At 57.9% G+C, this 20,588-nt stretch overlaps 3 protein-coding genes across 5 annotated transcripts; 2 read left to right on the top strand and 1 right to left on the bottom strand.

Moving 5' to 3' along the window:
• Positions 1-48: 48 nt before the first annotated feature.
• ROM1 (retinal outer segment membrane protein 1) lies at positions 49-2,462 on the bottom strand. Its single transcript, XM_029209539.1, has 3 exons — positions 1,318-2,462; positions 683-929; positions 49-568 (listed from the first exon to the last, which is right to left on the bottom strand). The coding sequence occupies exons 1-3, from the start codon at positions 1,905-1,907 to the stop codon at positions 350-352; spliced, it is 1,056 nt and encodes a 351-aa protein (XP_029065372.1). The 5' UTR covers positions 1,908-2,462; the 3' UTR covers positions 49-349.
• EML3 (EMAP like 3) lies at positions 2,444-11,794 on the top strand. 3 transcript variants are annotated; one of them, XM_029209535.1, is made up of 22 exons: positions 2,444-2,768; positions 3,600-3,771; positions 3,856-4,113; positions 4,212-4,325; positions 5,356-5,423; positions 5,594-5,717; positions 5,935-6,105; positions 6,270-6,339; positions 6,426-6,536; positions 6,781-6,876; positions 7,243-7,398; positions 7,552-7,693; positions 8,110-8,261; positions 8,344-8,469; positions 8,558-8,689; positions 9,138-9,205; positions 9,759-9,847; positions 9,920-10,017; positions 10,137-10,224; positions 10,756-10,854; positions 11,138-11,268; positions 11,355-11,794. In XM_029209535.1, the coding sequence occupies exons 1-22, from the start codon at positions 2,747-2,749 to the stop codon at positions 11,556-11,558; spliced, it is 2,691 nt and encodes an 896-aa protein (XP_029065368.1). In that variant the 5' UTR covers positions 2,444-2,746; the 3' UTR covers positions 11,559-11,794. The 3 variants fall into 3 exon arrangements, with proteins under 3 accessions (XP_029065368.1, XP_029065366.1, XP_029065367.1); XM_029209534.1 differs by having other exon boundaries at positions 2,506-2,768; positions 3,853-4,113; XM_029209533.1 differs by having other exon boundaries at positions 2,505-2,768; positions 3,600-4,113; positions 11,355-11,793.
• A 361-nt stretch (positions 11,795-12,155) lies between these two features.
• Positions 12,156-20,524, top strand: MTA2 (metastasis associated 1 family member 2). Its single transcript, XM_029209537.1, has 18 exons — positions 12,156-12,591; positions 13,344-13,411; positions 13,799-13,892; positions 15,482-15,599; positions 15,733-15,796; positions 15,981-16,098; positions 16,375-16,477; positions 16,659-16,758; positions 16,933-17,121; positions 17,225-17,299; positions 17,419-17,477; positions 17,640-17,737; positions 17,854-17,993; positions 18,261-18,489; positions 18,686-18,775; positions 19,110-19,228; positions 19,334-19,476; positions 19,701-20,524. Exons 1-18 carry the CDS (start codon positions 12,564-12,566, stop codon positions 19,864-19,866), a joined length of 2,001 nt encoding a protein of 666 aa, XP_029065370.1. The 5' UTR covers positions 12,156-12,563; the 3' UTR covers positions 19,867-20,524.
• Positions 20,525-20,588: the final 64 nt, after the last annotated feature.

Below are 20,588 nucleotides of genomic sequence, written 5' to 3'. Positions count from 1 at the left end.
AAATCAGTTCTCTCAGGGCCCCCACCCCCTTGAAGAGAAAGATCAGTGGCTTCAGTCCAAAAGCTTTATTGAGTCTGTGCACCAGAAGCAGCCTCCAGTCCTTCCCATGTCACTTTCCCACCACCCTGGTTTTTTTTCTGTTCTTCCCTGGTGGTTCTGGCCATGGGCTAGGCCCTAGGACACCTGGTTTTCTCTCCTACCCCATTCCAGCTCACTGACTATCCTTAACCCTCTAATCCCAGAGATCCCTCCTCCCCCACCTGGAGCCTATAAGGAGTTGTGAGGTTTCCAGTCTTGTCCATCTCTCCCCTTCTCCCCACCCCTCATCCCCACCCCAAGCTCCAGGCCACTAGGCCTCAGGTAGACCCTCCTTGGGAGGTTCCTCTTCTGGTGGGGCCTCCTCAGGTGCTGGCCTGCGGGCCACCCCTCCCTGTAGCCATGCTGTTTTCAGCATGTCTTTCAGCCCAGCAGGAAAGAGATAGCCCTGGGCCTCTCCCTCCCCATCGATGACTCCTCCGAGCCCCTCCAGTGCCGTTTGCAGGTACCGCAGGCCCAAGAGTACCAGGGTCTGTGGGGAAAGCAAGGGGCAAGAGGTCAATGAGGGTCACAGCAGTTCCAGGGGCCCCTGGGTTGGAGGCGGTGAGGAGGCCCAGAGGAGGCCTCAGACACTTTGCTGACTCACCTGCAGCAGGAAGGTAACAGCCAGCATGTTGCCCAGTGTGCTCGCCAGCCCCTGCAGGTGCCCCAGCAGCACCTCATGGCATCCTTGGGCCCAGAGGTTTAGGTTGGGCTGTCGGGGATCAAAGAGGGGGTGGGCGTGGGGGTCTGAGAGCTGGCTTTGCAGGCAAGGTCTGGGTGAGTGGGGGTTACAGCAGGAGAAAGGGACCCCATCAATCAGATATAGGCCTTCCACATTGCTCTGGATCCGGCTGCAGAGGGAGGGGCAGGGGTGTTAGGATGTCTGGAGATAGAGGCCTGGGGGAGAAGCTGCAGGGCACAGGAGTTGAGAAGGGAAAAGATGAGTGAGACATTTACTGACTGCTTTACTATGTGCCAGGCATGCATACATAATTCGTTTATCCTTACGACAACTCTGTAAGGTGGGACTTCTATCATCTCCAGTTTACAGACAAGCAAATGGGCCCAGAGCAGTTTGGTAACATGCCCTGGGTCACACAGCTAAAACATGGCAGAGCTGTGCTCCATTCTCTCAGTCACTAGACTCTACTCATTGCCTGTCTGGGTGAGGTGGGGTTTCAAGGAAGGAGGAAGAGGAGGAGAAGAAGGAAGAGGGAGGAGGAGAAGCAAATCACTCACTCAACCACGTCCTGGTCATTGGGATCCAGGTAACGGTTGCTGACCCACTGGATCCCAAACCAATCCTTGTACCCATGGCGCCCGCAGCAGTGGTGCCTCAGCTGTAGCTCATCCAACAGCCGTTTGGCTTGACAGCGTCCGGGGACCTCTGTGTCCTTGTAGTTAGCCAAGGCAGTCCCCAGGCCCTCCTCCAGTCCTGTGTCCAGAGTCCCAGGTAAAGCCAGGGCTAGCCCCAGGGCAAGAACCAGGAGCCCCCCGCCACCAGCTGTGCCAGCCACCAGCAGCGGGCCCAGGACCCCTCGCCAGGGAGGGTATTGAGCTGCATCCAGACTGGCCCTGCTGGCTCCTGAACCCACCAGTCCTGTGCCCAGAGCCACTGCACTGGCTGCCAAGGCAACCTGGGGCAGGGCAGCGACCGGGCAGGAGGGAGCCAAGAAGGTGCCAAGGTGCCACAGCTGGACCAGGAGGTGCCCGCTACAGAGGAGGGTGAGGCCACCGACCACCGCCAGCAGCCAGGAGAGGAGCCAGAGGCCCTGCGCCAGACGGATGCGGGGCTGGAGGGGCAGCACCAGGGGCAGCACCGGCGCCATCTCCCATCTCTGCCCAAGGGACAGCAGGGCTGTCAGGGACAGGGGTTGGCCGCGGCAGGATGCTGCGTCAGCCCAGCCTGGCTTGAGCTGGGCTAATGCCACCCTGACCCCAATACCCTGGGCATCCTCCCGCCACAGCCTTAATAACCCTCTGCCCTGTCCCCTGCCAGTCCCAATTCGGGATGCCTTGGCCTTGCCCCTTAGGAAAAGCCCCGCCCCCGGGCAAAAGGCCTATTTCGTGACCCCGCCCCTGTCCCTTCGCGGAAGTGGGGGGGGGGCTGGTCGGTTCTGCCTCGACAGGCTAGGGGCTGGGGTCGGGAGACCTCACGGCCCGCGCTCCTTCCCAGGTCCCCGGGGAGTCCGAGGGCCAGGATCCCGGAAGGGCCCGGAGGGCGGTGGCCGGAGGGGGCCGGGGGTCAGCGGGTTGGCCCCGCCCCCGAAGCGAGCTGCGAGGCCCGGACAGGGAGGGGTTACCAGGCGGCCCGGCCCCCCCCCCCCCCCCCCCCCCCCCCCCCCCCGCGCTTCCTGGCGGCTTCGCGTCCGGCGCCTGTTTGTGCTGCGGCGCTGGGGCCCAGGACGGCCCCGCCACCCCACCCCCGGGAGCCGAGAGCGGTCCCGGGAGAGTCCGAGGCCCCGGCGGGCCCCGGAGCCTGCGGCCCCCGCCCCACAGCGCCCCCTCCAGGCCCTTTCCCCGCGCCCGACAGCGCCCCCGGGGGGTGGCTCGGCTCCCTTGCGCGCGCGCCCCGGGGTGCTTCCCCTTCCCCTCTCTCTGGCCATGGCCCCCGCGGCTTAGACGCCTCCTCCTCCGCCGCCGCCGCTCGGAGCAAGCCGGGGGCCGGATGGACGGGGCCGGGGGGCCCGGTGAGTACGGGGCGGGGCGGGCGGCGTGCCCCTTCCCGGAGCGCCGGCCGGTCGGGCGCTGCCATTGCCCGACGGCTGTTCGGGACGTCCCCGCGTGCTCCTCGGCTCCGGGGGCTCTGAGCATCCTCCACTGTTCCTCAGGTCGCTCTCCCTAGTTACTTGGGTCCTCCAACTGTCATTTCGGACTTCCCCAACGTCATCCTACCTCCCGTGTTACTCTGGGCCCCTCGAAAATTTCCTTACCTCCTGTGTTACTCTGGGCCTCTTTTCCTGGGATTTTGGGTCTTTTTACTTCGGACCCCCACTGTTACCCTGGGACCTTCGCTATGACTCTTCTCTCCACTCATACCCTCTCCTGTCACTCTAGATGTCTTCTGCTTCTCTGAGTCCTCAGGATGACTGTACAGTTGTGTCCCCCCCACTTTTCTCCGGGTGCTCCCTCTGAGTTTCTCTGCCTTCTCTGGAGACCTGAGCTTGCTCTGGGCTGGGCCCTGTCGTCCCTCACCAGCACTGCGCTTCAGCCTGTGGTTCCCACGTTCCTCGCCAGTACTCCATATTTTCCCCCTGGCACTCCATGGTACTCCCTGTCTTTGCGGAGGCTGGGACGGCAGCAGGAAGGGAGCTTTGCCAGGTTCCTCGCCTGCCCTGCCACAAGGAGGCCCTTGATCCTTTACCACCCGTCTCCTCCCCTCTGGGAGCGCATCCAAGCCTGGAGCTGCTCGAAGGGTGCAGGTCCTATTGGACAAATGCACAGCTGGGGGCAGAGAGAATCCCCTCAAGCCTTTCCCCAGGTGGTGGGTACATTCTGACTGCTTCTTGCCCCTTTCCCAGGTGAGGGCCCTGCTCAGGAGGCCCTGCAGTCCTTGAGCCGGCGGCTTCAGGTGCAGGAGAAGGAGATGGAGCTGGTAAAGGCAGCCTTGGCAGAAGCTCTTCGCTTGCTGCGGCTGCAGGCGCCTCCCACCTCCCTGCAGGACACTGGCACACCAGGCCCTACAAGGGACAGGTATGCATGTTGTCAAACCTTCTTCCTCCCCCTTGCTGGGGCCTCCCCCAGGGGCATCGGGCTGATGCACTGGCTCCCCAGCAGCCCTGCAGCTCCCCCGGGACTGCCACCCGCACGCAGCCCCTCCTCGGTGAGCCGAGGCACCCAGACAGAGACAGAGGTGGAGACGGAGTCATCACCTGGCCCCCCTGGCCTGATCAACGGGCCCGCGGCCCCGCATGGGGGCGGTGAAGAGCCCGGTGGGACCCAGTCCGAAGGAGGGGGCAGCAGCAGCAGTGGCACTGGCTCACCCGGCCCCCCAGGGCTCCTCAGGCTGGTGCAGCCCCCACAGCGTACTGACACGTGAGTGTCCTGCGGCAGAGGCTGGGAGGGGAGGGAGGAGTGGGGAGCACAATCCGAGGGAATGACTTTCACCTGCTCACTGTGCTCCGTCCGACCAGGCCCCGGAGAAATTCTTCCTCCTCCTCGTCCCCCTCAGAGCGGCCTCGCCAGAAACTTTCCCGGAAGGCAGCTTCCTCGGCCAACCTGTTGTTGCGGTCAGGGAGCACAGAGAGGTGGGTGAGGCTCCCCTCCCCCCCGCCCGCCCCACCCCAGGCTCAGGTTCTTGACTTTTCACATCCCTCACCTCACTTCCCTGGGTGGGGTGGGGGGACCTCATTGCCCAACAGGAAGAAAGGAACAGGCACTTCTGGGGTGCCTGCTGTGTACCCGGCACTGTGCTAAACCCTCGACCTCCTCCATCTCATTCAGTCCCCATGACATCCTTGGGGGGTAGGTGGTCTCATGCTGATCATTGTCCAGGTGAAGAAGCAGGCTCAGAGAGGGTAAGTCATTTGTCTGGGGTCACACAGCTAGAGCCAGGATTCCAACCCAACTCTTCTTGACTCCAGTTCCCCTGCCGTTTCCACTATATCACAACATACCTTCCAAGATTCCAAGAGGGTTTTCCAAAAGCACCCATGATTTTCATGGTGACGGTCCTCAGAGTCTCAGCCTTCTCCCACACCTCAGCGAACCAAGCTTTACTTCTAGAGAGCAAGGAGAAATCCTAGTGGCTGAGCATAGTTGTCTCAGAGTGTGTACAGGCCCCAGGACACCTGAGTGTTCATTCTAGCCCTATCCTTGGCCTCTCTTTTATTCTTTGAAGAGAGATGGTCACCTTATTATCTAAGGACAGTGATCTCTGGAATTCACCTGTCACTTTCCCCTTGAGAGATAAGGACTATTCTTGCTTACCTCTCAGATCCCTGAAAGGCAGGGCTGATGTACATTCTGGATTCACTAAAGGCCCATTTTACAGATGGGAAAATGAAGCGGTTAATAGCCAGAGGCCTGGTGGTCTGGAGGAAAGTGTCACCCCACCCTGCCTCTTACAGGCTTACTCAGCCTCTTTAGCCTCAGTCTTCTCATGCCTTAAATGGAGCTAAAAGTCCCCACCCGAGCCCTGAATGCTCACGATGCAAACTGAAAGTCTGCAGAGATGACTGTCATCTCTAGGGTAACCTCCTTTCTTACGTCCTGCTCCTCCACAACTATGTCTTGGGACCTGACCCCAATCCCTGTGCTTTTCTTCCTTTGCAACAGCCGTGGGGGAAAAGACCCCCTCTCCAGCCCTGGGGGTCCTGGATCTCGGAGGGGCAATTATAATTTAGGTATGTATAGAGGGCTCCGGAAGAACTTGGATGATGGGGTTAGGGTTTGGGCTGCAGCCCCAGGAGCTATTTTGGGGGACCTGTGAGGTATGGCGGGTTGAGTTCTGCTCTGGCTTTCCTGGAAGGGAAGCTACAGGGTGGTGATTGACACCCCCTTCTTTTTTCTGTAGAAGGCATCTCAGTGAAGATGTTCCTTCGCGGCCGCCCCATTACCATGTACATCCCGTCTGGCATCCGCAGCCTCGAGGAGCTGCCCAGCGGCCCACCCCCGGAGACCCTCAGCCTTGACTGGGTGTATCCTGCCCCTTCCAGTCCCATGGCAACCACCCTTCCCATCCTGGAATGTCCCCATCCCTTGCACCTCCTGGGTCTGCAAGGAGAGTGAGACCTCTGAATCCTCCACTTCCATCCTCTGCCAGCGGCGCTGCTATAGCCAGAGCTCTGTCTTCCTCTCCTTTTCCTCGTGGTGCCCTTGATCTGACCCTTTCCTTGACCATGATCCCCACTCCAGTTACGGGTACCGGGGTCGTGACTCCCGCTCTAATCTGTTTGTGCTGCGCTCTGGGGAGGTGGTCTACTTTATCGCCTGTGTGGTGGTGCTGTACCGGCCTGGGGGAGGCCCAGGGGGTCCTGGAGGTGGTGGCCAGAGACATTACCGGGGGCACACGGACTGCGTTCGATGGTGAGGGTCCTAGGGCTTGGGAGTGGGCAGCTCTAGGCATGGGGATGGTGGGCTTGGCAGGAAGAGGGTCTGGGTGGGTGTGGAGGAACAGGAGAGGAGAGTGGCCTGGGTGGTCTTGAGAGACCACCGACCCCCTTCCCTAGAGTGTCTCCTCCCCCACTTAGCCTGGCTGTTCACCCTGATGGTGTGCGTGTAGCCTCAGGACAGACAGCCGGAGTGGATAAGGATGGAAAGGTAAGGCCACAGTCAAACGCCAGGCAGACAGGGTGAAATTCCAGCCCAGCTGTCCTTCACACCCCTGACCCCTTCTCCTCCACCAGCCCCTGCAGCCTGTGGTTCATGTCTGGGACTCAGAGACGCTGCTGAAGCTGCAGGAGATCGGACTGGGGGCCTTCGAGCGGGGTGTGGGGGCCCTGGCCTTTTCAGTTGCGGTGAGCTGGCCCCGGCGCCTCGAGGCCCCCATCTTCCCTGTCCGGGAACCCCCTCCTTGTACTTCACCAGGAAGCCTCAGAAGTCCTGGCCTTCCTAAGCCCCACCCAGCCGGTTCTCCTAAGAGACAGTGTGGCCCCTTCTTCTGCTCTCTCAGCCTGTCATGGCACCCCGGCCTAATTTGGACCACGAATCCTGGGACCTCCAGGCCTTACTCGGCCCCTCTGATGTGTCCCCCATCTTCAGGATCTGGGTGCTTTCCTCTGTGTGGTGGATGATTCCAATGAGCACATGCTGTCTGTGTGGGACTGCAGCCGGGGAACGAAGCTGGCTGAGATCAAGGTGAGGTGTCCAGGTGGCCTGGTGGGGCACTGAGGTTGAGGTGCTGGGAGTGGTGGAGTGCAGAGAGCTCCAGACTTCCCCGTGCGTGTACCTCCTTTCTGGCCTGGTCCCCTGGAGCAAGCCTCCTAGCTTCTCTGAGGCTGTGAAGTGGGGACCGTGGAGGTTCTGACCTCGTGAGGGACACCGTGTTAGGCACTAGTGAGTGACTGGCAGTAGTGCTCTTAGGGGACCAGGGCCTTGGAGGAAGGGTTGTCCTGAGGGTCCTGGGCTTCTGCAGACCAGTTGTCAGGATGCCAGTTGAAGAGAGTCTGGTAGAATGAAGGTGCACAGGGCTGGGGGTGGTTGAATCTAGTATCTTCCCTTCAGAGCACAAATGACTCAGTCCTGGCCGTTGGCTTCAACCCTCGCGACAGCAGCTGCATTGTCACCAGCGGGAAATCCCACGTCCACTTCTGGAACTGGAGTGGTGGAGCAGGGGTTCCTGGGAACGGGACCCTCACCAGGAAACAGGGTGTCTTTGGGGTGAGGTGTGGATGGGTGCAGGGTGGTGGGGGAGGGCAGAGTGGCGATGGAAGTATTGGTCTGAGTACTGTAGACCCTGACGCTACCCAACTCCCAGCTGTCCCGAGACTTGTAGCGTCTTTGACCTCTGCTCTCTGCTCACCTGGCCCCCAGAAATACAAGAAACCCAAGTTTATCCCCTGCTTTGTGCTCCTTCCGGACGGAGACATTCTCACAGGGGACTCCGAGGGGAACATTCTCACCTGGGGGCGGAGCCTCTCAGATTCCAGGACCCCAGGCAGGGGCGGGGCCAAAGGTATGTGATTGGGGGTGGCATCTGGGAAGGCTAGTTCCCCAGACGGTCTGTGAAAACAGAGGAGAGGATTTCCCATCCTTTGCCCTTGAGAATTGATCGTGCTCTGTCCGAGGGTGGGGCCCTCTGGGGGGCTAGTCTAGGAGGGCAGGGGGCAGCATGGCAGAGAGGGCTGGGGCTTTGGAGTGTGCCAGATCCTGGGTTCAAATCCCAGTTTCGCCCCTAGTTGCCTGGCCCTTAGGAAGTTACCTCACTTCTCGGAGCCTTGGTTGTCCAGTCTGTAAACTGGGGAGAAGCCGAGGACCAGGCTAGGCACTCAGCCCCTGGTGGGTATTGCTCTATTGTGACGGCCTCGGCTGCTCCTGTTCCCTGCTTCCCTGCACCCCAAACGCATGACCCACCCCGGACTTTGCCAACAGAGACCTACGGGATTGTGGCCCAGGCGCACGCTCACGAGGGTTCTATCTTTGCCCTGTGTCTCCGGCGGGACGGGACCGTGCTGAGTGGTGGTGGGCGGGACCGCCGGCTGGTCCAGTGGGGGCCTGGGTTGGTGGCCCTCCAGGAAGCTGAGGTGAGGGCTGGGCTGGGGTCAAGGGAAGGAGAGGGAAGAGGAATGGTCAGCGGGCCCCTGACTCTCTGCTACCACTCTGCAGATTCCTGAACACTTTGGGGCCGTGCGGGCCATTGCAGAGGGGCTTGGCTCTGAGCTGCTGGTGGGAACCACGAAGAACGCATTGCTGAGGGGAGATCTGGACCAGGGCTTCTCCCCTGTAATCCAGGTTGGGGGGGGGCGCCAAGGGTTCGAGCGAGCAGGAAGGGAAGGGCTGTTGGGGAGGGGCAGAGGTGACAGCACACGCTCTGCCACAGGGTCACACGGATGAGCTCTGGGGGCTCTGCACACATCCCTTCCAGAACCGTTTCCTCACCTGTGGCCATGACCGGCAGCTCTGCCTGTGGGATGGGGAGGGCCATGCGCTGGCCTGGAGCATCGACCTCAAGGTAGAGCTCTGTGTCCCCGGATCCTCAGTGTCACGCCCACCATGACTCCTGTGGCCACCACTCCTTCCCCAGCACTCCCTTCCCTTTTGCTCCTAGAGGCAGCCCGTTTGTACTGGTGTGGCTGTACTGGCTGCTAAAATACTCTTCTGTACTGATGCCTCCAGTGCCCCCTGAGCACTGCCCTCCCCCCAGCCCTTAGACGTCCTCTTGATCCAGCAACTGACGGTTAATCTCCAGCACAGCTGTGGGGTGTCACTTCTGGTTGTTAAGTGTTTTGAGTAGCACCTCTGCTTAGGCTCCAGTGATACCCTGCCTCCATCCCAGGTTTCCTGTCCCTCTCATCCTTGAGAGGAGGGGGCTTTGACATTGTTATCAAGATGACAAGGTATCCATCTTAGTTCCCTCACTAGAAAGGCATCTTCTTGAATTCACCTTTCCCCCCTCCCAGGAGACTGGTCTCTGTGCTGACTTCCACCCCAGTGGGGCAGTTGTGGCCGTAGGACTGAACACAGGGAGGTGAGAGGGAGCCAGGACTCCTGGGAGGGGAAAGCAGGAGGTATGGGAAGGGTTTCTGGTAATGGCGGGGGTGGAGGAGTGTGATCGCTGCCTGCTCAGGAGCCCCAACTGCACCCTCCCTCTTCTCAGTGCTTTTCCCTGCAGCCAGGGTCTCCCCTGCTCTCCTATGGCAGCTGTCATCACACCCTCCCCCATCCATTCTCCCCTCCAAGCAAGCCTGGGAGTGGAGGAGGTGGCAGCTCAGGCTAGAGAAGCAGCGGGGATGGGAGGGGCATAGGGGAGACTAACACAGGGAAGTGACAAGCTTAACAGACTCCACAAGGCCCTGGTAGTTGGGCCCCTGTTCTCCCTTTCAGACGGCATCAGGAGTCCCTCAGCTTTTATCTGCCCATAGCCCCTTCCCACTTCCCAGCATAAGACCGCAATGATAGATAACCTCTTTGTCTACATCACAGCCTTTCTTTTGGTGTCTCTGAGGCTCTCTGACTTGCCAACCCCTACCCTGCTCAGGACAGGTATCCTCACACCTGCTTTCCACCCCCCTCCCTTCTAGGTGGCTAGTTTTGGACACAGAGACCAGAGAGATCGTGTCCGACATCACTGATGGCAATGAGCAGCTCTCAGTGGTCCGGTACAGCCCAGGTGGGAGCCACCCCCACCCCGGAACCTAGACTCATCCCTGGCCCTTCCCTCTCTGAGTGACTGTCTTTGTAGATGGGTTGTACCTGGCCATCGGTTCCCATGACAACATGATCTACATCTATAGCGTTTCCAGTGATGGTGCCAAGTCCAGCCGCTTTGGCCGCTGTGTGGTGAGGAAGCTGGGGTGGAGGGCGGGGCATTGCCATAGCAGGTAAACTAATGTACTTTAGGAGGGTGAGGGGATGGGAAATGGTGGCTACATTGTTAGTCTCTTGACCCTTGCTCCCAGGGTCACTCCAGCTTCATCACTCACCTTGACTGGTCCAAGGATGGGAACTTCATCATGTCCAATTCTGGGGACTATGAGATCCTTTACTGTGAGTGACAGTAGGGGAGGGCATGGGGAGAGGGTAATAGGGGTGGGTTTTATTTATGTGAGGGGGCTCCTGGTTGGGAGGGGATGAAGGAGAAGATGTGGGGGAACTCCAGGTGGAGGGGCAGTCAGACAGGGAGGTGGAGATGGGTTTGAAGTGGAGTCAGAATTATACACATAGGAGAAATGTTGTCATTTGGACAAAAAAACCACACACACAGTTTTGCACCATGTCTTGTTCCCACAAGGCCTTGGGGGAGTTGAAAAATGCACCAAGAAAAGACTGTTTTGGAAAAGTTTCTCAGGACAGGTGTGGAGGGATTGATTATCAAGGGAGGAGGAACTGATGAGAAACAGGAGAACTTCAGCTGAGAACTCAGGAAGCACTTGGGGCTGGGTGTTGCCCTGGGCTGAGGGCTACCACCCTGACCAGATCACGTGCCACTGCCTCAAGCCAGTCTTTCCAACCCTTCCATGGCATCTTCCCCACTGAGGGCAGGGTGAGAGCTGAGCTGGGTGGGCTCCCTCTCCCCAGGGGACGTGGCTGGAGGCTGTAAGCTGCTGAGGAATCGTTATGAGAGCCGAGACCGGGAGTGGGCCACCTACACCTGCGTGCTGGGCTTCCATGTCTACGGTGAGCAGGGGCCCAGGGCCGCGGAACCCTGTGGGAGAGGTGCGGGGACAAGGTGCAGCCCGTCCCGGGCTCGCAATGCTGGACAGGTGTAGAGGGCTGGGCGTCAACAAACTGGCAAAGCCAGCCCAGGAGGCCCCTTCGGCCGGCCCTTGGGACCGGGAAGGATTTCCTGGAACGCGCGGCCGGCGGGTGGGTGGCCGGGCCGCCTGAGCGCCGGAAATGGTGCCGCTCTGGACCGTGGGTGGCGGCCGGGAGGCTGGGCTGAGGCTGGCCCCTGTGCTAGGCGTGTGGCCTGACGGCTCGGATGGAACCGACATCAACTCCCTGTGCCGCTCCCACAACGAGCGCGTGGTGGCTGTGGCCGACGACTTCTGCAAAGTGCACCTCTTCCAGTACCCGTGCGCCCGCGCCAAGGTAAGGCCTCCCGGGGCCTCCGGGGCCGGGCGGTAGGGGTCCCAGGGCTCCGCGGCCGCTGTAGCTCGACCTTCCTTCCTGACCAGGCGCCGAGCCTCGTGTACGGTGGTCACGGCAGCCACGTGACCAGCGTCCGGTTCACGCACGACGACTCGCACCTCGTCTCGCTGGGCGGCAAGGACGCCAGCATCTTCCAGTGGCGAGTGCTGGGCCCTGGGGGCGCGGGGCCGGCGCCTGCAACGCCCTCTCGAACCCCCTCCCTGTCCCCCGCCTCCTCTCTCGACGTCTGACCGCTGTCCTACGGGACCCACAGGCCCTGCAGCGTGGCCCCGCCCCACCCAAATTCCCCATTACCGGGGCCGACCCTGTCCTCGACTTCGAGACATTCCCAAAAGCGCATTTCCCTGGAGGGGGCGAACGGCACCCCTGCACACACTGTATAGACCCGCTGGCTGAGCCGGGCAGCCCCAGCCGGGGCCCTGACTCCCGCTGCCTGCTGAGGGGCAATAAACCAAAAGCAAAGTCGCCTCCCGGTCTTTTTGTGGGGCGCGGCTGGGCGCCTAGGGCCTTTGTGGGGATGGGGAGGAAGGAAAAGGGGAATGCGGAAAGGGTGAGGGAGCGTAGACCTTTCATGCAAATAACGGGCAAAGCCGCTTGCAAATAACTCCGAGAAGCGCAAAGGCGCTTCGAGTCTTTCGCGGCCGCTGCGGAGCTGCAGCACTCCGGCGAGGAAAGAGTTAAGCCCAACTCCTCTCCCCGCCCTCGGGGGAGGGGCCGAGCCGCAACGGAAATAACCGAGCGCCGGGCCGCGGTTGGCCGGGGGGAGCCGAACTTCTTCCGGAAGTAGCCGAGCTTTGAGGTCTCGTTCTCCGACCGGAGCCGAGCGCTGGGCCTTGTTCTGCGGATCCGCCGAAGGTGTTCCGGAAGGAGGCGAACCCCGAGGCGGGCAGGGCAAGCCTTCGCGGCGGCCCTCCGAGTCCAACGTCTGGCGGGGCTCGGCGAGCGCGGGGGGAGCAGCAGCCTGGCTCCGGTCCGGCGGGAGCCGAGCTCCTTCCGGAAGAAGCCGAGCGGGCCGGCGCCGGCCTCGGCGTCCCGGGCTAGAGGCGGTAGAGGCGGCGACGACAGCGCGGGCCGGGATGAACCGCGACGGCTGAGGCGGCGGAGGTGCCGGCTGCGCGGGCCCGACTGAGACTTCTGTGAAGCAGCAGCCCCGCGCTCCGGGCTTCGCTTCGAGCCCTGCCCCAGTGAGCCTCCCGGACCCCTTTGTGCGGCCGGAGGCGGCGGCGGGAACGGCCATGGCGGCCAACATGTACCGAGTGGGGGGTAAGTACCGGGCGTAGGGGCTGCGGGGCCCGGGGCGGGAGAGGCTGGGGGCCAGGATCGGAGAGGCTTGGCACCCGGTGGCGCGGGGAGCCGCGTTTGGGGCGGCATGGTCCAGAACGCGGACCGGAACCGGAACCGGGAGCTCGGGGAGGGAGGGCGCGGGGATCGCGACTCGGCTGAGCACCGAGACTCCCGGAGAGGCTTCGGGCGGCCCGACGGCACTCGCGGGGCTGAGTCTGGGGTCGCCGGTGTCGCGGAGTGGGTTTGGGAAAGTGGTTCTGAAGGAATTGACAGGGCAGGCAGGGGGCGCGGAGGGCCGGGGCGACCGCTTTGCCACCTGCGGGGGAGCCGTTGGGAGGTTTCCTCTTCCCAGGCGTTATTGTGCGCCTCGGTTCGCAAAGGTGGGGGCCCTGCGCAGGAGCGAACAATTAGTCGCTTGGCCCAGACTGGGATACAACTCCGTCGCTGAGTGGTGGGGACTGCTGGGGAACCCCCTGCTTCTTGTCTCCTCCTGAAGGCTCGCTTTTGAGTGAAGGATCTGATTTTAGAACTAAGTGATAAGGGGTGGAAGGTGGGGCATCCTTCTCTTATTTTCTGTTAGTTTCTCCACTTCCACATTTCAGCGTCCTCTCTACCTCGACCCTTATCTCCTTTTGGTCTACTCGGGCCTGCTTTCGCTCCTCCCACCCTGGTGCTCGGCTCTCCCATCTACTCCTCTGATCTTGCCGGTTCTTCCCCACCCCCTCCTACAGATTACGTCTATTTTGAGAACTCCTCCAGCAATCCTTACCTGGTTAGAAGGATTGAAGAGCTCAACAAGGTGAGTGGAGCAGAGTCCCGCCCCCCCCCCCCCCGCCCCCCGCAACCTCCTCTTTCTTCTGAGGTCTCTAACTTCAGGTGAATGAGAGAGAGAGAGAGAGAGAGAACACAAACCCTATCCCAAGTACCCATTCATATTCATTCATTCATTTATTCATTCATTCCACACATTCAGGAAAGGCTATTGAGAGCTTAGTGGGAACTTTGCTATTCTGTTTCTTGGGGGCCAAGGAAAGGGATTTGGAAGTCTGTCCTTAAATGTAAATCTCTTGATTCATAATTTCTTGGGCTTTTCTTACATCCTTTAGACTTGTTCACTGTTGTTAGTCTCTTTATGCATTTCCACTTTCAAATGACTACTTTTCACCACCCTTTTTTCTTTCCTTAGACTGCAAATGGAAACGTGGAGGCAAAGGTTGTGTGCCTTTTCCGGCGAAGGGACATTTCTAGTAGCCTCAACAGCCTGGCTGATAGTAATGCCAGTAAGTGTCTTGGTACCCACCCCGGCCCCCCCCACCCCCGTCTCCCCCTGCCCATGATCTGAAGCCCGCGCATGTCTCTGCAGGTGTTTCTCTTGGTAGCATGCCCAAGGCAGGGGTGTGAGTTTGGGGGTGGTAAATGCCTGGTCTGCAGAGGGAGGCCTGTTTTTACACGTTGGGTTGGAAGCAGGGTGGAGAGGCCATGATAAGGAAAGCCAGAATTTGGCTTGTGTGTGAGCGTGTATTTACGAGATGATAGTATTTCAATAGGGGATGAGGAGGAGCTTTAGAGAAGGAGGACTCTTGGGGGACAGTTTTGGTTATGTTGGGACAATGGGTGGTGACTGTGAAGGTCAGGTGAAGAGGAAGAGATTGTACTTAGAAGCCTGTGTAACAGGGAAGCAGGTTTTTGTTTTTTTTTTTTTTGTGGTCATGAGGTGGTAAGGATACATGGGTGGGAGGGAATAAATAGGAAGCCAGGAGTTTTCTTGCACTTTTCCTCTTTCTCACCTATCCTGGCTTCCCCTTTACTCCATTTTACATCTTTCTCTTTTCTTTTTGCCCTATCCTACGTCTCTTTATGCTTTCATCATCTTTTCAGATACATATTTTTCCGTTTCCCTTAGTTTCTTTTTCTTTTTTGGCTTTCTTTTCCCTTCCTCTTGTTTTTCCTAAATTATTTTTCTCATTTTAGGCTTTTTTGGGCCTTGGACATGAAGGGGTTAATGAGGACCTGGGCCTACCAAATTCTCCGGCCCTCTGGGGTTTCCAGTCCCATCTGGCAGGGGCTGACCTTGGCCTTGTCCAATCAGAAAGGGTGTGGGGGGTGTGGTCCCCCTTGCCTTAGGGCAGGGTTTCCGGAGCACACAGGCGAGGGGGTGGAGCCTACCGCACACCCCCCTTTCTCCCTGAGGTTGGGAACAATGCACCAATGAGCCTGGGCCTGTGGCTCTTTTGCCCCCTCCCTGTTTGGTTGGCACCCAGCCAAGTTAACCCTTTCCACCAAGGTTTCAGGGCAAGTTGCAGCTCCTTGGGGAGGAAGGTGTTGGCACTGGCTTGAGAGGTACTGTCCTTGAAAGCCCCACAAACAAACGATTGTCAGCCAAGTAGAAAACAAGGGATAGTTAGGGTCGCTTGTGACATTTAAGAGCAAAGTCTCCTGAAATTTGCAAAGAGGAACTGGTAAACACACTCCTGTGTGGTGCTTTTACTTATTTATTTAATTTGGATTTCTGGACCCCAGGCTAGTTTAGCAAGAGACAGGTGGGATATTCTGGCTGGGTCTCATGTGAGCAGATTTGTGCTGTATGAGTGGTGTCTGAGCAGTGGCACCTGGGTCTGTGATGTATTTCTGTGGCAGTCTTTGTACTCTCAGCAGCTCTTCCCTAAAGAGTGATGGAGAGTTGGGAGTATCTGTAAGGGGGGTGGGGGTGGGGAAGCTAAGAGGGAAAGCTGGTGGTGTGAGAGGCAGGTACCTAGGGAATGTGAGAAAAACAAGTGAGACAGGAAATATTTTCCCTGGGTTAGAGCTTCTAAGGTGGCGTCTTTCTGAATCAGTTTCTGACTCGGCGTCTTCCTCCTAAATCTCCCAGGGGAGTTTGAGGAGGAATCAAAGCAGCCAGGGGTGTCGGAACAGCAGCGACATCAACTGAAGCACCGGGAGCTTTTTCTTTCTCGGCAATTCGAATCGTTACCAGCCACCCACATAAGGTATAGGACAATCAGGGCCACTGTGGCCTGCGTGCACTTATTTAGAAGGTGGAAAGGAGGGACTAGTGTATTGGAGCTGCTGTACAGAGGAAATGAGGAACTCACCCAGGGTTTTCTGACCTCTCTCCTGTAGGGGGAAATGCAGTGTGACCCTCTTGAATGAGACAGATATCTTGAGCCAGTACCTGGAAAAGGAGGTGAGAAAGAGGTGTCGGGAGAAGAGGGAGGGAAGTAGGTATTGCCCTGAAAAGCAAGAAGAAAGTCTGACTGGGATGAGGTACAGGTTGACAGGCTGCCTGTCTTGGGAACTCTGGATACACCCCACTGCCCCCTGCCTATGAGGACTGCTGCCCTGCTTACCTTCTCTCTTTCCATCTCCAGGACTGCTTTTTTTACTCACTGGTGTTTGACCCTGTGCAGAAGACACTTCTAGCTGATCAGGGGGAGATTCGAGTTGGTTGCAAATACCAAGCTGAGATCCCAGATCGCCTGGCAGAGGGTATGCAGCAGGAGACACTGTATTATGGCTACGGGGTTGTGTAACATCAGAGTCTCTGAATGGTGTGCCCTGGCGTTGTGTGGTGCACAGTCTGCATGGCTCTGTGTTGTGAATGTAGCAGAATGGGACCTTAGGAACCGGAAAGGGGCAAATGGGCACATTGGGAAGAGAAGTCTGAGAGTTGAGGTGGCTGACAGAATCCAAGGAGGAGACGAGGTGTTACTTTGTCAAGACATCTATTATCCTCCCCGATGATACCATTTCCCCATTCCCCAGGAGAATCTGATAATCGGAACCAACAGAAGATGGAGATGAAAGTCTGGGATCCAGACAACCCTCTCACAGACCGGCAGATTGATCAGTTTCTCGTGGTGGCCCGGTGAGGGGTGGGTGGATGGGGCAGATGGGCTGGGGGTGGTGTGGACATAGTTCTGATTCATGTTCGTAGAGATGGACTTTATTTATTTTTGGCCTGGGTGTTGTCCTTTTTTCTCATCTGGCTTGGTTCCTCAGCCCACTCACGCTTTCTTCTTTCCCTGACTTCTCACTCTCTCCCTTAGAGCTGTGGGGACCTTCGCAAGAGCCCTAGATTGCAGCAGCTCCATTCGGCAGCCAAGCTTGCACATGAGTGCAGCCGCCGCTTCCCGAGATATCACCCTGGTGAGCTAGAAGTTGGTGGGTAGTTGGGTAGGCTGGGCTTTGTGGGGACCTGCAGAGCCTTGGGACTCTGCAGGGAGGAGGGTATCTCTGAGGGAGTGGGAGTATTTAAAGAGCAACAGAGGAGTGGTGCTGAGGGTTTCAGGTCATCAGCATTGTTTCCCACCTTTCCTGTAGTTTCACGCCATGGATACATTGCAAAGGAACGGCTACGACCTGGCTAAGGCCATGTCGACCCTGGTGCCCCAGGGGGGCCCGGTGCTGTGTCGGGATGAGATGGAGGAATGGTCAGCCTCAGAGGCCATGCTATTTGAGGAGGCCCTGGAGAAGTACGGGAAGGATTTCAATGATATTCGCCAGGACTTTGTAAGTAGATGGGACTAGGAGGAGAGGTGGAAGAGGTGACAGGTGAGGGAACCAGGACCAGGGGCCAGATAGCAGCTCATCCTTCTTCCTTGTGCCTCCTCAGCTACCCTGGAAGTCACTGGCCAGCATAGTTCAATTTTATTACATGTGGAAAACCACAGACCGATACATTCAGCAGGTGAGGTCTGGGCTGGGGAGGCTGGACCAGAGGCCTCCTGCTCACCTCTGCCTTTGAAGTTGGTGACATCCTCCCTGCTGAGATGCTCTGATCCTTTTTACTTTTTCTCCTTCCTGCAGAAAAGATTGAAAGCTGCTGAAGCAGACAGCAAACTAAAACAAGTCTACATCCCCACCTAGTAAGTGCGATGGATAGGGGAGACAGGCATGTTTCCCTTCTCAGCCCCTAACCTGTGCTTTCCTAAGTGGTTGCGGGGTGGGCCGGAGACGCGGTCAAATTACAGAGACAAAGTGGAAGTGGATTCTTTTCCTTGACCAGTTCCTGGTTTCTCCTCCATTAGCACCAAACCAAACCCTAACCAGATCATCTCTGTGGGCTCAAAACCTGGCATGAATGGGGCTGGATTCCAGAAGGGCCTGACTTGTGAGAGTTGCCACAGTGAGTTCCAGGAAGGGATAGGGATGCCGGGGGTGAGCCGGGCGTTTGCTCTGGCCCAGCAACCTGAGAGGCTCAGGTAGCCTCCGGACCATTCCCTCCTCTCCATGCTCCTGCAGCCACACAGTCTGCCCAGTGGTATGCCTGGGGCCCACCCAACATGCAGTGCCGCCTCTGTGCTTCCTGTTGGATCTACTGGAAGAAGTACGGGGGACTGAAGACCCCAACCCAGCTTGAGGGGGCTGCTCGGGGCACCACAGTAAGGATGGACGATGAGGGACAGGTTGGGGAGAGCAGTAAGCTAATTGATGTGAGCTTTAAGCGAAGGCCAGAACACCCAGCTCCAGTAAGGTGATGGCTTGACTGGGGTGGGGGTGGGGTGGTACTGGACAGTGGTTGGGGAGCCAGGCAGGTCAGGATGGCAGCAAAGAGATCAGGCAGGAATAAAAGACCCTCCATCAAGAATGGAAGAAGGGAGCCTCGGTGACTGACTGTGTTCTCCCCTTTTCCTATGTCCTTCTTCCAGGAGCCACACTCGAGGGGTCATTTATCCAGACCCGAAGCCCAAAGTCTCTCCCCCTATACGACCAGCGCCAACCGGGCCAAGCTGCTGGCTAAGAACAGGCAAACATTCCTGCTGCAGACCACGAAGCTGACCCGTCTTGCCAGACGCATGTGCAGGGACCTGTTACAACCGAGGAGGGCTGCCCGACGACCTTATGCCCCCATCAATGCCAATGCCATCAAGGCAGAGTGTAAGGGCAGGAGTGCTGGGGCTGGTGGCAGGTTCGGGGTTGCTCTGGCCAGAGACCAGTGTTTCTCTGGGTGTTTAAGGACAGTAGTAGGGATAGTAGGCCACAAGGATTTGTTACGAGGTTAGGCATGGTTCCTGGCCCCAGAGGAGGCCTGAATAGTGAAGCCCCTTCAAAAGCGTTCATCTTTGTTCTCCAGGCTCCATTCGACTCCCTAAGGCCGCCAAGACTCCACTGAAGATTCACCCTTTGGTGCGGCTCCCCCTGGCAACTATTGTCAAAGATCTGGGTAAGGGTGGGTATAGGATGGGGAACCTTTAGGGTGGTGTCCGGCTCCCGGTCCTTTTATCATCAAGATCCTTCTCTTCCCCTGCTTTTTTCTTTCCCACTGAGTCCAAAGAGGTTTAGTCTAACAGACTGTACTTTTGTAGGTTAAAAATGTTACTTTTCACATGCTATCCAGTATAACTATATACTGATTGATAAGATCATACTCATGTGTGACTTTTGAAATACTGGTGATTACTCTCCAGACCCCTCCCCCGTCACTGCTTTTGGGGATGCATACAGAAGAGGAAGTGTGAACGTCCTCTAAGGTTTCCTTTCTTTTTTTTCCCTGACAGTGGCCCAGGCACCTCTGAAACCAAAAACACCTCGGGGTACCAAGACACCAATCAACAGAAACCAGCTGACCCAGAACCGGGGACTGGGGGGCATCATGGTGAAACGGGCCTATGAGACTGTGAGTTGACAGACTGGAGTGGGCCGAGTTGGGTTGGGTGGGCTTTTATATCTGATAGGTGTCTGAGAGTCCCCTCTCTCATTGTGCTGCCCCATCCTTTTCCAGATGGCAGGAGTCCCCTTCTCCGCCAATGGAAGGCCTCTGGCCTCAGGGATTCGCTCAAGCTCACAGCCAGCAGCCAAGCGTCAGAAACTAAACCCAGCTGATGCACCCAATCCTGTGGTGTTTGTGGCCACAAAAGATACCAGGTAGGGAGCCCTCCATGGGAGGGGCTGAGAGGTTGACAACCTAGATTGGTGGATATGGGAAAGGAAATAGGAAGGAGTATCTGAGCAAGACCACCTCCACGAAGACTGGGTGCAGGGTGGGGATGTTAGGAAGGAATGGGCTGGAAGGTGGAATTGTAGTGGAATGTGGGGTTTCATCTTGAACGTCTTTGCCTTTTTTATTGCCCCCTTCTCTTCTTGGCCAGAGCCCTGCGGAAGGCTCTGACCCACCTGGAAATGCGGCGAGCTGCCCGCCGGCCCAACTTGCCCCTGAAGGTGAAGCCACCACTGATTGCAGTGCGGCCCCCAGTCCCTCTTCCTCCATCCTCACATCCTGCCAGCACCAGTGAGCCCATTGTCCTGGAAGATTGAGCGTCTGTGGGGAAGGGAGGTGGGCTGAAAGCTAGAGGGTGGGTGCACAGGGCACCTAGCCTCCCTTCCCTTTAGTATCAAAGGGAATGAGGAGTGAAGGAGGGAGGGAGCAAGTGAGCGTATCCTTGGAGGGGTTGGACGCCCTCTGGTGTTAGCACTTGGAGGCTTGTCCCCTTCCAGTGCTTCTCTGTGCCTGGTGGTGGAGGGCAGACTGCAGGAACTGGCCCATTGTGGGAACCTAGCCTGTTTTGGGGGGTAGGACCCACAGTTGTCTTGGACAGTTTTGGGGGGAGGGTTTTTAAATTTTTAAAAAATTTTGCCTCCCTTTGTGAAAGGGGATGGGGGAGGGGAAGAGTAAACAGATATCAGGTGGTGGTATCTGGTTGGGGGAGGGGGGGCGTGCACTGCCATGACTGCCATGTCTTTTTTTTTTTTTTTCTAATTGAGGGTTTCTCTTCCTGTCCGGTGTCCGGACTTTCCTAATTGGAGTTTGAGGTCCCATAACCCCAGCCTATGCTCGCTCTTTCCTTCCCTCCCCTTGTCCCCTCTGCCTTTTGTACGCCAGTTCTCAGAAATAAAGACCTTTTGTCTGTTTTTTTAACCTCGGATTCTGTAATTGGTTCTTATAGTAACAAATAAAAAGCTGTTTTCTTCAGCTCCTCCTGGCTCAGCTATTCTCTGCCGTGTGCATGCGTGTGTGTGTGTGTGTGTGTGTGTGTGTG

This window comes from Monodon monoceros, unplaced genomic scaffold (genome assembly GCF_005190385.1).
Source record: "Monodon monoceros isolate NGI ecotype Baffin Bay Population unplaced genomic scaffold, NGI_Narwhal_1 Super_Scaffold_7, whole genome shotgun sequence".
Classification (NCBI taxonomy): domain Eukaryota; kingdom Metazoa; phylum Chordata; class Mammalia; order Artiodactyla; family Monodontidae; genus Monodon; species Monodon monoceros.
Note: the sequence above shows the minus strand (reverse complement) of the source record. Positions and strands in the feature narration are given on the sequence as shown.